Source organism: Takifugu flavidus, chromosome 12 (genome assembly GCF_003711565.1).
Source record: "Takifugu flavidus isolate HTHZ2018 chromosome 12, ASM371156v2, whole genome shotgun sequence".
Lineage (NCBI taxonomy): Eukaryota > Metazoa > Chordata > Actinopteri > Tetraodontiformes > Tetraodontidae > Takifugu > Takifugu flavidus.
In genome coordinates, this window is record NC_079531.1 from 7,966,287 (window position 1) to 7,982,832 (window position 16,546).

Here is a 16,546-nt window from a genome sequence, read left to right on the forward strand (position 1 = left end):
ATACACCCAGGAGAAGAGAGCAGAGACATCTCACCAACCTCTACTGGTCACAGTTAGAGTTATTGCAGGTACAGATGTGCACCTTAATTGCTAACTGCTGCTTTCCAAACGTGGAGCTGTTATCAGTCTAGAAATGTCATGAGGCGCATGGCCGCTAGGTGGCGCCTAATTCTAAGTGCCGCTGGAGGTTCTTTGGAGGACAGACTCACTGTTGTGTGATGGATTTATTATTGCAAACTTTATTTTAAAGTATAGAAAAATCATTTGGCAGTCATTTCATTAGAGTGGCTTGAACCATGCGTAGTGCATGAATAGATAATGTTGGTGGAACCTAACCCTTCTTTTTGTTTCATTTCACAAAGTATAATCACTATTATAGATGAGTTGCATGGCCTTTTGGAAGTACACAGCTGGGACAAATGGAGATGGCTACGTGTACTCTGTGCGGGGTAGCAGCGAAAAAAAAAAGAAAAAAAAGCAGGACCTGGGTATCGTTAGGTACGTTTCATGATGTCACCTTCATCATGTCACCTTGCCTCGTCTCATTTCCAGGATGGCACACGTCGCTGTTGAATAATCATTTCCATCATGTATCCTTGACGCAGAAGGAGACACTTCATTCACCTCCGGTGTAAACCCTCCTGACCTCTGCTGGGATTGCAACAACTGTGTAGTGCCCCATGCGGAATTGCCAAGTGGGAACGTCTATCCATCCAGATACATGCGTATATACGCCACATTTTCTGGCTATATTGCCAACGTGATCCTTGTCCTTGGATTGTGCACATCATACATAACAACCTGCTAAATCTCCCTGTCCATAAGTGCGCACGAGTGGGCAACAGTACGTGTCGCGCCATTTGTAGGGATTACATCCAGTGTTCGTGGAGGCCTCTCACATCAAAAAGACTACTGCGCTAAATATGGCTGTTATGAAAGCAGCCATTTGTGTTAGTGATGCCAAAGGAAATCAGTGAGTGTGTGAGATAACCGAGGCGGTTTGACCTTCCCCCTCAAGGTTTTCACTTGATATCAAGCTGACATCAGTGAACCAGAGGATTCACATTGTTTTTTATCTGTGCATCTATATAATGTGTGTGTGTGTGTGTGTGTGTGTCCTTGTATTTGCCACATAGTATTGAAATACTCATTCCACTAGTAAAGTGAGGACATGTATACAGAGTGGGGCCATTTTTGCTGGACTGTTTGAGGGTTAAGATATGACATTTGAAATGACATGTTAGACGTGCACACGAGCTCCCTGAATTTGATTTTTTTTTTATTTTTATGATCATATATGATAAATACCTTGCAGGTGAGCATGGTGAGCTGAAACCTGACATTAGCTGTGTGGAGCATGGGTGTGTACCCAAAACTGGGCTGGGTTTCTTGTTCAAGTCCCGGTTCAGAAGTGTTCTCGAGCAAGGCACTAAACTCCTAAATGCTCGGAGAGTCAGTTGAGGGCAGTTTACCAACACCCCTCCCTCAATGTTCATAATTTTATGTAAAGGTATAAAAACAGCAACCCCCCCCCCATCATCCTCTACCTCTTCCTCCTTATGTCCCTGGCATATAAAACAACAGACAACATTATAAAACAGTTGCTATTGTTCTAATTTTGCAGACATTGTTGCTAAAGTTCCCGCCGTCTTTCCTCTCTTGAGCTCTGCGTTTTCAGCGACAGTCAAACAGATTCTACCCTGATCAGGTAGAAATCTTTACCCGATGGAGAATATTTTCCGCTAGATCACAAGAGCCGGGTCCCTAAAATTCCCCAGATCCAGTTTTGTTTGATCATCTGTGCATGTGCCACGGAAAAAAAAAAAAAACACCAACCGCGGAGGCCTCATCACGCCGGCGGTGGCTCCTCAGAGTCCCGGGTGCTGGGAGGTGCGGCCTTCTATGAACTGAACCCGTTTCAGCACGTCTGATTCAATTGGGATCTGGGAAATTTTGTCGAGCTTTTTAACTCCTTGAGCTCTTTATCGCCGCGGTGACACGGCAGATGGCGGCACATCAAAACCCTGTCAACGTATAAATAGGCTGGGTGTTGACTGAGTGATTACACTTCTAAGAAGGTGCTGTATTCCTTCAAGGCAAGAAGAGCGGAAACTGTGCCAGACACAGATGTCGCATAAACCAGTTAAACAGCATTTTTCCTGGGAAAATGGCAGAATTCACCCTTGAGTGACAAAGCAAAAAAAAAAAACCTGACATCAAAAATTGAACTTTATCTGGGATATTTTCTCTTTTTAGCTGGATTTAACTCACATTATTGATAGCTGCAGCTGGTTTCCCGCCTGGTTTGACCTTATTTGCAGTGATTAGTGTGAATTCGATGACTCCTGACTGCTGTTTTTGCTAACAGAGTTTTTTTTGCTTTGTAGCGATTCTGCAGAGGTTCCTCTGTGAATCTCAGGCTAGCAGCGGGCATCATGCTGCCCATCGCTCTGTCATCCAGAGCCTGCCTCCCCATCAGTCTCTTCCAAATGATTAATTACTCAGCGGTGTACTTACCAGAGTCCCAGACTGAGGAGTCAGCTCTGGCTGTGAGAGGCAGAGGTGGCGGAGGGTGCAATGAAAGCCAGAGTGAGCAAGTGAGGGATTTAAATTTAGTGACACAGGCTGTGACACGGTGGAAACACAGAGCGATGAGCAGCCAGCGGAGCCGTGTAAAGAGGCTTGGGGGATGAAGGTGAGTGATGAACTGAGGATGAGGTGATTGAGAGAATGAATGAGTGTCTGGTTGATAAAACTCCGAGGGGGTTGGTGGGTTGGGGCGTTCAGAGATAAGAGGTTTGTGATTAAAATAAACTTCCACAGTGATGACACTGCCTGAGAGCAACAGAGAGATGGAGGCAGCAGAGACCCAGCCGGAGATATCTGCCACGTCAGGCCGCTTCGCAAAGGTCAGGTGGAGGCGCTATGCGTTTGTTTCGTCTTTCCTGAATGTACTTTTTGTGAATAACATTCATGGGGTGATCAAAGGGACGGGAGCCGACCGCTGCTTCCTGCTGTGGTGGGAATGAGGCTGACAAACGCACAACAGAGGACAAGGATGAAAGAGAAACAAAAGCTGTGCTGCTGCTTCTTCAGTGTCACGGGAGTTTGTTTGATATGTACGGCTCCATTAAGGCACTGCCACATATCTCACACACGTCTGATTTTCTCTTTTTCTATCTCCTTAAATGATAATTGGTGCATTGCATCCCAAATACGCACTCGTGCACACACACACATCCTCAATTTTCTATTTTTGTGGGGACTTTCATCGACATAATACAATAACCAGCTCCAGGTGATACCCAGACCATCCCAACGAACCCTCTGACCCTAACCCAGACCTAAAACCAAGTCCTAACCCTCAACCGGTCTCTTAAAGTTATGGGGATCAGTCAAAATGGCCACACTTTGCAAGAAAATCCTCACTTTGCTATTGCTATCTGATTTGATTTTTTCAGGTTTATAAATTCCTGGGACTAAAAGTTCCTTGGAAACATGAGTGGAAAGGGGGCTTATACAGTATGTGGGGAAGTGCTTCTCAGCATGAGAATGACGGTGTGGGTGTTCATTTTTTTTATAAGATGTAAACTCTCCTGATGTCTTTGTGCATTCCAATTCATTGTCTCTGCTAAATCTTTAGCTTCTGGTCCTAAATTAAAAGCTGTAGCTACTTTGACAGACCTTTAACATGGTGGCTGCCCCAGACACTTTCTGTTTAGATGCTCAATGACTGACACATTGTGATGGCCCACTTGTGAAGTCCACAACAAAAGAGACACACACGCTGTCCGGTTTAACTAGTTATTGTCTAAACCATAAGAAAACATCCAACAAAGGAATACGGCAGTTGAGAATGAAAATCAGTCATGTGAGCAAGTGCCTGGATGAAGGAGTGAAGGGGTGAGGTATGTTGTAGGTGTAAAAGCCACATTCCACTAAGACCAGATTTGTTTTTTGAAGGTATACGCTTTATTTATCAAGAATAATTTCAACATAGGAAATAAATAATATTTTATTTAAAATTTATGGGCGTATTTAATACATGAGCACTTGGGAGCGCTACATTCTAATTTATACCACTGTGTTTTAAATTGAACAAACGAAGCAATAAAGACGCAAAAATATTGCAAAACGTCTACAAATCAAAACTCAACAATTTTTCAGAAGGTTCAGAAAACACTCCTGTTTAAGAGAAAGACAAGTTCCCCACAGTTATTTAACCCTGTTTAACCCTAATTGGAACCTTCAGTCGTTAAAGGGCTAACCTTAACCTCCAAAACAAGTCTCAATCCTCAAAACATTCCAAACAAAAATGACTCCAGTTCCCAAATACGTCCTCATCGTTTCTAGCTTCTCCAGTTAAAAACTGTGACTGTTGCCGCTGAACAACTGTCTCTGAACACATTTATCAGCAGGCTACAGTGATTCCAGATACTATTCCTGTGTGTTGTTCCTACAGCGATGATAAACACATTTCTTCTTTTAAAAAATTAAATTACCTGCTATGTCCTGTGCCCATTTGTCACACGCGCCTGCCATGTAGCGGCGCATTTTATCGGCCTGCAGAAGAGGAACCCCTTTGTATCCTCAGAGGATGCTGATGCCGTCGCTGCCCGTCTTGGGAGCCGCGCACCCTGTGGTCGCTTTTCCCGACAGAGGCAGGTAATTATTTTCTGGGCCGTAAAACAAAAATGATCAATCTGAGATAACAGTGCACGGGACAGGAAATGAGAGATGACCATATGGCGTTACGCTGCATGGAAATGGCTCTTTGAGCACAGATATGGGGCATAATTCATTTAAACTGTACCTGGCTTTTAAAATACATTTTGAAACACAAGATCACAACATGAGATCGGTGAGCCCAGAGTCTGGCCTCTGGGTCATCTCACATTTTGAGATATTAGGACCCATTAAAATCAGCCATGGTTTGTTTTCATCCCTCTGGTTATTTACTGTGGCTGGACAAGCGCTTAGCTGTAAGGAGGAGGAGGAGGAGGAGATGGACCCAGGAGGTGACTTGATTCTGGCGTGACCAGGGAGGAACCTCTGCCAATTATGTTGATCACATCCTCACCAAAATAGCTGCAGACAATTACATTAGCGGACAGACAGGGGAGCAGTCAATCGTATTATCAACGGAGCAGAGGTGGCCGCTGCCAGACAAGACAATGACGAGCAATCCAATTCGCACCTCCGTTCACAGGTGACACAGCTGTCATGGTCCGATCTCGCACTTAAGCACGAGCGGGCCGTTATCCTCGGCCGCACATCAACCAAATTTTGCTCTGATCAATTTTTTGGGCTGAAGGCAAATCGATTCTGTTTGTGTGGACATTTGGAATTGATCAAGACGGTAAACCGGCATTGAAATTGGCTGTAATGCAGAAAAAAGTTGTTGCAGGCAGGTCGTGCTGATTCCATCGCTTCATAACCAGATGGAGCTGATGGGCTGGTATTGAACCCCATCAGGTTTAAGGTGAGATGAAACCAGATGCTCAAAAAGTTTTACAGCTGCCACGAGTGCCGGTAGTCATTTAAAGATGACAGGCTGCCACTCAATGAACATGAAATATTGGAGAGTGGAGTGATCTTCAGAGAACCACCGCCTGTCCAGATCCCTCGGCTCTTCTCTTAGAACCCCTCCACATGGCGATCAGGTGCTATTTCTGACTGACCTTTCTGGTGGCCTTTCTTTGACTGATTAATGCCATTTTTTCTGAACTTTTATTACACACAGAGGAGACTGATTGATGTTAGTTAACTGCCAAGTTTGCAGCTACGAGCTGCATCCACTGACCTGGACCAGTCTCTTACGTCTGCTTTGCTAATTTCTATTTGTAATCTAACTAAGAATTTATGCTGTTGTGTTCTAAACTGAATTTCCCATTGTCCATAATTCTGATTTGCTGGATTCTGCTACAATTAAATTTTTTCTGTTTCTGAAAAACAGTCTTTATATTTTTGATTTTTTAAGCGGCTGCATACAACTCCAAGCCTGAAAGGCAACAGTCGGATGTTTTCACCAATTTGCTTGCAGAGAAATGTGTTGGGAAAAAAACCCCACAGAAGTGATTTACCTTGAGCTTCAACCACAAGATAATTTCTCGTTTCGTTTCGTTTTCTGCCGCTAATCCGGATCCGGGTCGCAAGGGCAGCAGCTTCAGGAGGGATGCCCAGACAGCCCTCTCCCCGGCCACTTCTATCAGCTCTTCCGGGGGAACCCCCAGCCGATCCCAAGCACGGCGAGAGATGTAATCTCTCCACCTAGTCCTGGGCCGGCCACAAGGCCGCCTCCCAGTGGGACATGTCCGGAGCACCTCTGAAGAGAGGCGTCCGGAAGGCATCCTAGCCAGATGCCAGAGCCACCCTAACTGATCCCTCTCGATGTGGAGGAGCAGCAGCTCTACTCCGAGCCCCTCCCGGATGTCCGAGCTTCTCACCCTATCTCTAAGGCTGAGCCCCGGCCACCCTGCGGAGGAAACTCATTTCAGCCGCTTGTATCCGCGATCTCGTTCTTTCGGTCATCACCCAGCATTGATTGCCATAAGTGAGGACTGGGACGTAGATCGACCGGTAAATCGAGAGCTTTGCCTTCCGGCTCAGCTCCTTCTTCACCACAACGGATCAGTTAAGCGCCTGCATCACTGCTGACGCCGCTCCGATCCGCCTGTCGATCTCCCGTTCCATCCTACCCTCACTCGTGAACAAGATCCCGAGATACTTGAACTCCTCCACCTGGGGCAGGACCTCCTCCCCAACCCAGAGAAGGCACTCTACCTTTTTCCGAGCGAGGACCATGGACTCTGACTTGGAGGTGCTGATCCGCATCCCTGCCGCTTCACACTCGGTCGTGAACCGTCCCAGCATTTGTTGAAGGTCCCTGTTCGATGGCGCCAGAAGAACTACGTCATCCGCAAAAAGCAGCGACGAGATCTTCTGCCCACCGAACTCGACACCCTCCACTCCCCGGCTGCGCCTAGAAATTCTGTCTATAAAAGTTATGAACAGAACCGGTGACAAAGGGCAGCCCTGGCGGAGTCCAACCCTCACTTCGAACGAGTCCGACTTACAACCGGCTATCCGGACCAAACTCCTGCTACTTTGGTACAGGGACTGGACGGCCCTTATCAAGGGACCTTCCACCCCATACTCCCGGAGCACCCCTCACAGGATGCTCCTGGGGACCTGGTCATAAGCCTTTTCCAAGTCCACAAAACACATGTGGACTGGTTGGGCAAACTCATAACTCCCCTCAAGCACCCCAGCAAGGGTAAAGAGGTGATCCGTGGTTCTATGACCGGGGCGAAACCCGCATTGTTCCTCCTCGATCAGAGGTTCGACTATCAGTCTAATCCTCTTTTCCAGCACCCTGGCATAGACTTTCCCAGGGAGGCTGAGGAGTGTGATCCCCCTATAGTTGGAACACACCCTCTGGTCCCCACTCTTAAAAATAGGGACCACCACCCCGGTCTGCCAGTCGAAGGGCACTGCCCCTGATGTTTTTCCTTGCCACTGTTGCTTGTCTGCTGTTAGGCCCTGGGATTCTGGAAAGCGCCTTGAAACAATTTTGATCGTATAAGACGCTATATAAATAAAGATTGATTTGATTTGATTTGATTTGAACGCTTTCGCTCGACTGCGAGAACGTTGAACTAGGCCCGGAGGGTTACCGGGGCCCCACCCTGGAGCCAGGCCTGGGGCTCGATGGCGAGCGCCTGGTGGCTGGGCCTACGTCCACGGGGCCCGGCCGGGCCCAACCCGAACCAGCTATGTGGACACTCCCGTCTCCAGTGGACCCACCACCCGCCACATTGGGCGGCGGACCAAGGCGGGGGCCTTTTTTATTGAAATTGGCTTTTGGAACATGGAATGTCACCTCACTGGCGGGGAAAGAGCTGGAGCTTGTGGGGGAGGTTGAGCGTTACCGACTAGATATGGTCGGCCTCACCTCCACACATAGCGTTGGCTCAGGAACCCAAGTCTTTGAGGTGGGTTGGACACTCTTCTACGCTGGAGTTGCTCAGGGTGAGAGACGGAGAGCGGGGGTGGGCTTTTTGCTTGCCCCCAGACTCTCTAGTTCAACGTTGGGGTTCTCGCAGTCGAGCGAAAGCGTTCAAATCAAATCAAATCAAATCAATCTTTATTTATATAGCGTCTTATACAATCAAAATTGTTTCAAGGCGCTTTCCAGAATCCCAGGGCCTAACCCCAGACAAGATGGGTTTTGAACCATTCTTTGTCTGACCCTTCACCTAGGACCAATCTGCCTTGGGAGACCCTACCCGGGGCAAACTGCCCCGGACAGCATAGCTCCTAGGCTCATTAGGGTACACAAACTCCTCCACCACGATAAGGTGATGGTTCACGGAGGAGAAGATAATTTCTCAATTTAATAAATGAACAGAACTTCCTAGGAACGATGCTGGATAAAAATGCATCCAGGTGAAATAAAGTGACAACAAAGAATATTACATTATAATGCCAAGAACATCTCATAGAATATAAAACAATTGAAGCTCTTGAGAAATACACGGGAGCCAATTAGAGTCCCACAGCTTCCATCCTCCTGCAGCTCCTACAGAAAATAAGATCGCCCCTCTGACTTTGTACCCGGTTTGATTTGTGGCTCTCAGTGCTCCCAGAATATGGATCCGAGACAGCAGAGTTAAGCTTGTTAGTTATTAGAGGACATGAGGGGCAATGGAAAAGCAATCGGCTCCAACCAGTCAGCTTATTCAGCGTGGTGGAGCTTGCTAATGTGCTGGGTTTAGCCACAAGACGGGGCTCCCTAAATGAAGACAGACTTCTCCCCCTCAGGTGGACTATTGGGAATCTGATCACGAGCGGTTGATTTTCGCCAGTACATCAATCCAAGAATCTGATTTAGCGATGCATGAAACTATAGCTGTAAGTAAAATAAATCCATTTATTACCAGCCCCCGCACAGGCAGGCCGAGGTTTAAATGGGGGCTGTCATATGGGAGAATGCTGTAAAAAAAAAAAAAAAAAAAAAGGGGGACTACGTTTGCATGGCAGGATAATTGATCCATGGCTTATGAAAATGCTGCAAACTTATAAAGCTCAGATTTGATTATGGGGTGTTTGGAAACATTTTCCATTTAACCAGAGCTGCAGTTTAATGGTGTTTAAGGTCTGAAGCGGGTAATTGACTGAACGATTAATTGTCTCTTTTCAGTGAAGGACTGCAGGGAGGAGAAGAAAAGAACGTCTCAGGAGAGGCGCGTTGAAAACTTGCACTGACTGGAATTTACATCTGGGTACAGTGAGAAGGGCTTAATAAGAGACCCGCAGCTGTGAGTGTGGAGATCCACCAGACTTTGTGGTGCAAATGCGTGTGCTGACTGCAGGAACCCAAACGTAGGTGCTCACTGTATATGTATGTAAGGTATGTATGTTAGGAGGGGTGCTGGGCTGGAAACAGAATACCAGAGGGAGGAAGAGGCGGTGAGGAGAATAACTTTAGAAACCTATTCTCTTGCATGAGCTTATTGGGCTAATTTCCTGTCACGGGCCATCTGTGGAAGCAAAAGATGTAATTCAAACATCACATCACCAGGAAGAGAAGTAATTGTCACATTTACCATGTGAAAAATGGAAGGCTGGATGGATGGCTGATAGAGCACCTCTCAGTATTAGAAATCAATAGTTGTTAAGAAAGATAATAGAAAATATAAACCATTGAGAATGTCAGGGCTCTGCTACGCTCCTAGTCGCAAATTTAGAAGAGACTCAACATTGAGATGAAATGTTCCACAGCCCCAACTGTGAATGTTTTGCATGTACCAGCACATGTGAAAGCAAAAGAAAAACAGGAAAAGAGAAAATAAAGGAATGGGAAAAAAGGTCAGGGGTCATTAGAGCGCAAATAACTGTTGAAATGACAGTGAACGGATGGAAAAATGGAAAAGGTTGTACTAAACAGTAGAAATGTGACCTTATTTCCCTCAGCAACTCTTAATATCAGCTAAACTAACACCAAAATCAGAACTCAGAGTTCACCTCATCTGATATTTGATGTGCTTAGAACCACCATTTTCATAAACATTATAAAACTAAATCATGTCTTTGAGACAAACAAAGTCTATTTTCTCAGGTGTTTCGCATGCAGGTGATATTCTAGAAGCATTTCATTGTTACTGGAAGATTACTGGAGCTGAACCAAGTGTTGTCTCAGAGCACGAGTGTGTGTCTTAAACCGGCTTTGCAACATTGTTAGTGCAAACAAGTTCTGCACCTCTTCTCCTCCCACAGATCAGCGCGGAGCGCGACTCCTTCCAATACGATCCCTACTCCACCACTTCCTACACTTCTTTATGAGAAACAAGATCTTGAGAGTCTACTGATCAATGCGGACCGGGAGGATAACCCCCCTTGTGTATCCGCGGGATTAGGCCCTACGTGCGGGCCAAAGCGGAGCCGTGTGTACATATGGATTTTACAGACGGCTTTCCCGGGCATTTCGGGAACTTCGCCAAGGATGAATTCGAGGCGGATTGGACGAAGATGGCTGAATGCAGGTTTAGTCAGGTGTACGAGGTCAAGCTCAAAGCCTGGCAGGAAAAATGTGTCCTCAAATGCTTTCACCCGCCTGTGTGCTCCAAAAGCTCTTACAGGTTGGGGCAATACTGCTATTTGATGTTTATGCTAAATTTCTGTATTATTTCATGTTCTTAAAGTTTAAAATACCTTTCTCCCACCCAGGAAAATAATTAATGAAGTGTCCAAAATAGCCAAAGTCAAATTTAAGTACATTGTGGCTATCTATGGAGTGTGCAGTGAGGCCACCGCCGTGGTGATGGAGCATATGAGCAATGGATCGCTGAACAACCTCCTGGCCAGCCACACGCTGATGTGGCCAAAAAAGTTCCAGATGGTTCACGAGATCTCGATGGGCGTGAACTTCCTCCACAGCATGAACCCCCCGATCCTGCACCTCAACCTCAAGACATCCAACATCCTCTTGGACGACCATCTCCACGCAAAGGTGAGGGGGAACCGAGCCGAAGCTGCTTTGACCGTCCAAAGAGGTGTTTGACGAATGGTCTCCTTGGCTTTGAACTAAGATTTCAGATTTCGCTCTGATCCACTGGGAGGAGGGCATGAGCAACACATTATTCATGGAGAGCCTGACAGCTCGGGGAAACATAAGTTATATTCCTCCGGAGACCTTTACGCAGAGCTCTGATCCTCCAGGAACTGCCTCTGATGTTTACAGGTGAAATGTCAGGGACCTTTGCTTACGAAACTGCCTCACTTTCATGCACAAACATATATTTTAATGACAGCCTGCACATAAAAGTGAAGAAAATGAATTTAACAGACATAGAAATGCCTCAGCGTTTATCTCTTACAGCTTCGGAATCATAATTTGGGAGATTCTAACGCAACAGAAGCCCTACGCAGGTGAGTCTTTCATTTTGATTTGCAGGGGGCTGTGCAAATATTTCAATAAACCATATCAAAATAATGTAAAGTGAATGAAAGCAGATAGAAAGTCGGGACATGGGACCAAGCAATTCAGGAATAAAAGCAAAAGCAGAAATTACTTTATGATTTATTTTTATTGTATTGGTTATACCTATAATACATTTAGTCCAAACAGTGATAATGGTTTTTTTTTACAAATCCCACTTGTACTGAGTTGCATTAAAAAAAATTGGACACCGTGCATTAAAAATGGCTGATTGGAATGTTTGATTGGTAAAAATTGTCAAATTTTTAATACCTGCTGGCTCTTAGCTGTACCTTAAATTATATTATGAACGGATCCAGCTGTTTGTGATTAAAATAAAAACAACTGAGAGTTAGTCACCTGTAGCCGGCTGATTAGGAGTCTAGGATGGTGAGCAGGTTACAGAAGCCGCCCAGTGACCAATCACAGAAGGAAAACACTAGCTCTTTTCCTAATCTGTGTTTTTCTTCCTCTTGCTCAGATAATCCACCTTGTTGTGAACATATAAGATCCAGCACAGTCTTACACGCAGTGGTCTGACCTTCAAGTACTATGCAACTAAGAAAAGACATATATTGTAGCCAAAGAAAAGCTTCAGCACACGTGAAAAAAAAGCAATAAAACTGGCAAACAACATAAAACAATATAAAACCAAATGTGTCTGCTTCACACAGACTGAATGCAATATGCTGTGTTTTAATATCAAACATCTCTTTTCATCTTATGATTGCCCTGAAGTTCATTCTCTCCCCCGTTTTGGCTGAGAGTCGCCGGCTCGGCTAGAGCTGGAGGAGATTAGCCATGATGCTATCTCCTAGGTCCGTCTGCTGCTGGTGAAAATGCACTGCGGTTGTTTACTGTAATTGTTTTTGACCAGCAATGAGGCATTTGGTATTCCAGGTTACCTACACAATATCTGCACCAGGATATTAGCATACTCATGCTAACAAGCTCAGGTTTTAAAGGGTTGAACATTTTTTTTACTGTTTGCACCACTAACATTCAATTAATTTTTTATAACACGGTGTCGTGACACCATTCCAGGGTGGAGCATGACCACAGTGCTGCTGCAGGTGTCACAGGGGAGGCGGCCATGTTTGGAAATCATACCTGAATGGAGACCCAATGAGTGTGATCGGATTATCTGCATGATGAAGCAATGCTGGGACCAGGAGCCCAGGAAGAGGCCCCAATTCTCAGGTGCAGATAAGGAAAAGGCTCAGAAAATGGGTTGGAAAATGGTGCTAACCATGCAAAAGGCAAATAATTCCTTAACTACTGATGGGTACTGTAAGGACTTTGAATAGTAAAGATGATCAGAAAGGAACCATACTGATATAAACACAATCTGTAATTGGATCAATGTAAAAAAAATAATCCCTATGCAAGATTTATTTGATCTCATTGCTACCTCTGATATGCACTTTATTGGCAGACATTGTGAAGACAACAGAGTCTTTGTGTGAAGTCCTGAAAATCCCAGGATCGATCCAGTGCCACATGTCTGGTGAGGAGAGACAGAGATCAAATTACCCCCGGCTAGATTCCCCGATAAACCAGGTTAGTTCTGATTAAAAGCATACATTCTTTATGCCCGCCGTATGCAGTTCAATCGAGTTCAGATTATGGGCTGTTATGAAGAACTGTGCTATAAAAGGTGCATGGGGAAAACAGAGAATTTTGCACTGCAAAATGTATCTAGAAGTTTGGACTGAGTAAATCTAAGAGGAGACTCGGGGTAATCGAGCCCATATGCTAAAAGAAAAGAAAAAAGACGCCCCCTCATCTCATTGTTTATAAAATCAGATCATTTCTGAGTTACAAATAGCAAGTGTGTTCAGAACAGAGAAAGAGAGCTCTCGGTCACATCATTAGAATATCACAGCGAAGGCAACCATTAACCTTTGCAGTCTCAAATGTCACCATTGCAATTTAGCTCAATAGTAATAAGCAGAAAAATGTGCTAACTACAAAATCTACATGCAATCTTGGGGATTTGGGACATTCTTCTTCATGCTTTGTGTGAGAATTAATCTGATGTTGTTTATGTTTTGTTATGTTGTAGATCTCTTTGTCAGAGATACTGGACCCACTCTCTGGTAATCTCATTCTATTGTTCTCATCTTAAAGAAATCTCAAACAAATTAATTATACACTTCCATATTCTCTGACACACTGAGGAAAATGGCTGATAAATGAGTGAAATTTGAATCAAAATTTAATTGAATCATGTGCAAAGTCAGTTTTAAACTTATTTCTGCATTTCCACTTCACTCCGCAGATGAAAAGCTGGAAAAGGACAATATTCTCTCTTTCCTGTCCAGGAAAGACTTTGGTAGTTTCCGACAGTCTCTGAAACAAGAGCACGTCCACACGGTGTACACCGGTAAAAACAGCCTCCTCCACTACACTGTAACCAGCAAGGATGCGGCCAGCGTGGAGCACGTCCTAAACCTGGGCGCTGACATCAACGCCACCACCGCTCAAGGTTACACACCGCTCATTGTCGCCGTTTTACACAGGTATTAGCGCCGTCTTTTCTTTAACGGGCAGGTTGAGGATATGGGAAAAATTGTATGCTTATTCACTTTTTTACAGAGATTTCTAATGGCTTGATACCACTCCACATTTGTATAATGTATGAATTAATTAATGCACAAAAGACCCTAGACGATAGTTGTCATGGGTTACCTGGCAGCCTGGAGTCTCTTCTGGTTGCCCACCAACCTCATGCTGATTTTGAGTCTCAGCACATTGAGATTAACATTTGAATGAAGCCTCTTTTCAACAGGCTTCATGACATAATCTCTTTGTTGCTGGAACATGGCGCGGTTGTCGGCCATGGCGACGAGGATCAATGGACCGCGCTCCACTTCGCAGCCCAGAATGGCGACGACAGGACCGTCAGGCTCCTGTTGGACAAAGGGGCTGTGGTGGACGCTCGGGAGAGAGCCGGATGGATGCCTCTCCACCTGGCCTGCCAGAATGGCCATGAACCAGTGGTGCGTCTGCTCCTCTCAAGGATGTCAGAGGAAGCTGTTGGAGAGCGTGAGGGACACGGGAGGACTCCGCTGCACCTGGCATCCGCCTACGGGCATTTGAGCATCGCCAAACTTCTCCTGTCTCAGGGAGCCGACCCAAACGCAACTGACGGGTCTCTGTCCACACCTCTTCACCTGTCGGCCGAGGAAGGTCACAACAGAGTTGTCAGACAGTTGCTGAAGAGCGGAGTGGCAACAGACAGTGCAAACAGCCAGGGGTACAACCCGCTTCACTTGGCAGCCTTGAAGGGGCACACAGGTATATGCAGGCAGCTGTTATCCAATGGGGCCAACCCAAACTGCACGACCCTCCAAGCCTGGACACCCATGCACCTGGCTGCCCTCAAGGGGAACGAAGCTATTGTGGTGCAGTTGGTGTGTAATGGCGGAAGCACAAACGCCAAGAGTGAGAATGGATGGACGCCTCTTCACCTTGCCTGCCACCAGAGCGAGCCGGAAGTCACGTCGGTGCTCCTGGAGGCCGCAGCCGACCCAAACGCGACAGAGGCCAGCAAGGGCTGGTCCCCTCTGCACTTTGCGTGTAACAGTGTCAGTTTCCAGTGCGTGCTACACCTGATAGCGCATCACGCGGATGTCAATGCACTGAGCTTTGGAAAGGCGGCGCCTTTGCACGTGGCCATTCAGCACGGGTGCGTGCCAATCGTGAAGACTCTGCTGCTGAACGGAGCGGACAAATCTCTGCTGGACTCGTCTGGGTCCAGCACCCTGGATGTGGCCAAGAGGTGTGAAAAACTCGAAATAGTGCAACTACTGGAGAGTTAACAAAAAAAAAAGCCCCGACTAATCTAGCTTTCCAGATGACCTATCAGAAGAAGCCCGAAACGATGTTCCTCTGACACAATAACCACTGACCGTGGAGCACCCCTCCCCCTCATTGTCAACATTTTAATAGGAATTGTGATTCAGAAGCTAGTGATCCATCACGGCAGAATGAGCTGATAATACGCCCACATCAAGGGAGGCTCCAATCTTAACCCGAATAAATATCGGGTGATTAATTTTGGTAATTGGCCGTAATTAGGAGAAAATCTAGCCCCATTCATCTTGGAGATACAACTGGAGTTGTACGTTTGGGTTTCAAAAGATTTTTTTTACCAACAGTCAGACACATTTGAATAGCAATAAGTACCATTATGTATTGTGTGGCTTCAAAATTGTATCTCCTGTTCTCTTTTATTATCAACAATACAATTTGTATTTTTAAGTTTTTTATTTTTTTTAATAACTGCCAAAGATGGTATTTATATAAAGTCTCTTATCACAATTTCTGAGAGGTATTTTAGCATAAAAGAAAGGAAACATGTGCATTTGAAATCTGTATTTTTTATTCCAGATGTTATCTTGCCTTAAGATTACCTGTAAAATGGTTACATGGAATAAATTATTCATATAATGTGAAAACATTTGTGTAAATGGATGAAAAATACAGTTTAAAAACAGGAGCTGCTATTATAAAGATACACCTGTCCTCAACTTTTACTGTCAAAAGTTATATCAAGCTTAGATTAAATTTTTCTTCAGCTGTAACTATCAACAAAGGTATTTATTTGTCAATGGCCTCATTTATATTCGTCTGAGATCTCTTGTAATTATATTTCAGACTGCTTTGAGTGGTCAAATTAACTCAGGTTGTCATTGCTTGCATACCAAAAGAAACTCTGCAGATGTCGCTCTCATTTACTGTGCCAGCCTTTATTACACTGGATTAAAACGGGTGAATTCAGGAGCTTATTTGAACCACGGGGTTGTCTCGAGTCGCCAGACACTAATTTTCTGATTGTACTGAGCTAGATTAGATTTGTTAATGAACTGCTTAAACCCTCCACAGGGCACTCAATGAAATAATTCTCCTACCCTGAACCTACCCTGCAGGAGGCTATCAAGAAACTTTGTTCCACTCTTACTTTTTTTTAAAAACAATTTTCTGAATTTTGAGAGATTCTAGCCTCTGCTGATTAGTCGGATGTTTTGGTTTGTATCTGGGCATAGCTTTGTATTTTGTGAT

The 16,546-nt window shown here is 45.1% G+C and overlaps 1 protein-coding gene across 1 annotated transcript; it reads left to right on the top strand.

Annotated features, from left to right (window-relative positions):
• The first annotated feature begins 9,198 nt into the window (after positions 1-9,198).
• On the top strand, positions 9,199-16,164 carry ankk1 (ankyrin repeat and kinase domain containing 1). Its single transcript, XM_057050160.1, has 10 exons — positions 9,199-9,320; positions 10,279-10,640; positions 10,729-11,011; positions 11,091-11,242; positions 11,381-11,430; positions 12,524-12,679; positions 12,915-13,039; positions 13,545-13,578; positions 13,761-14,001; positions 14,271-16,164. Exons 2-10 carry the CDS (start codon positions 10,456-10,458, stop codon positions 15,301-15,303), a joined length of 2,259 nt encoding a protein of 752 aa, XP_056906140.1. The 5' UTR covers positions 9,199-9,320; positions 10,279-10,455; the 3' UTR covers positions 15,304-16,164.
• Positions 16,165-16,546: the final 382 nt, after the last annotated feature.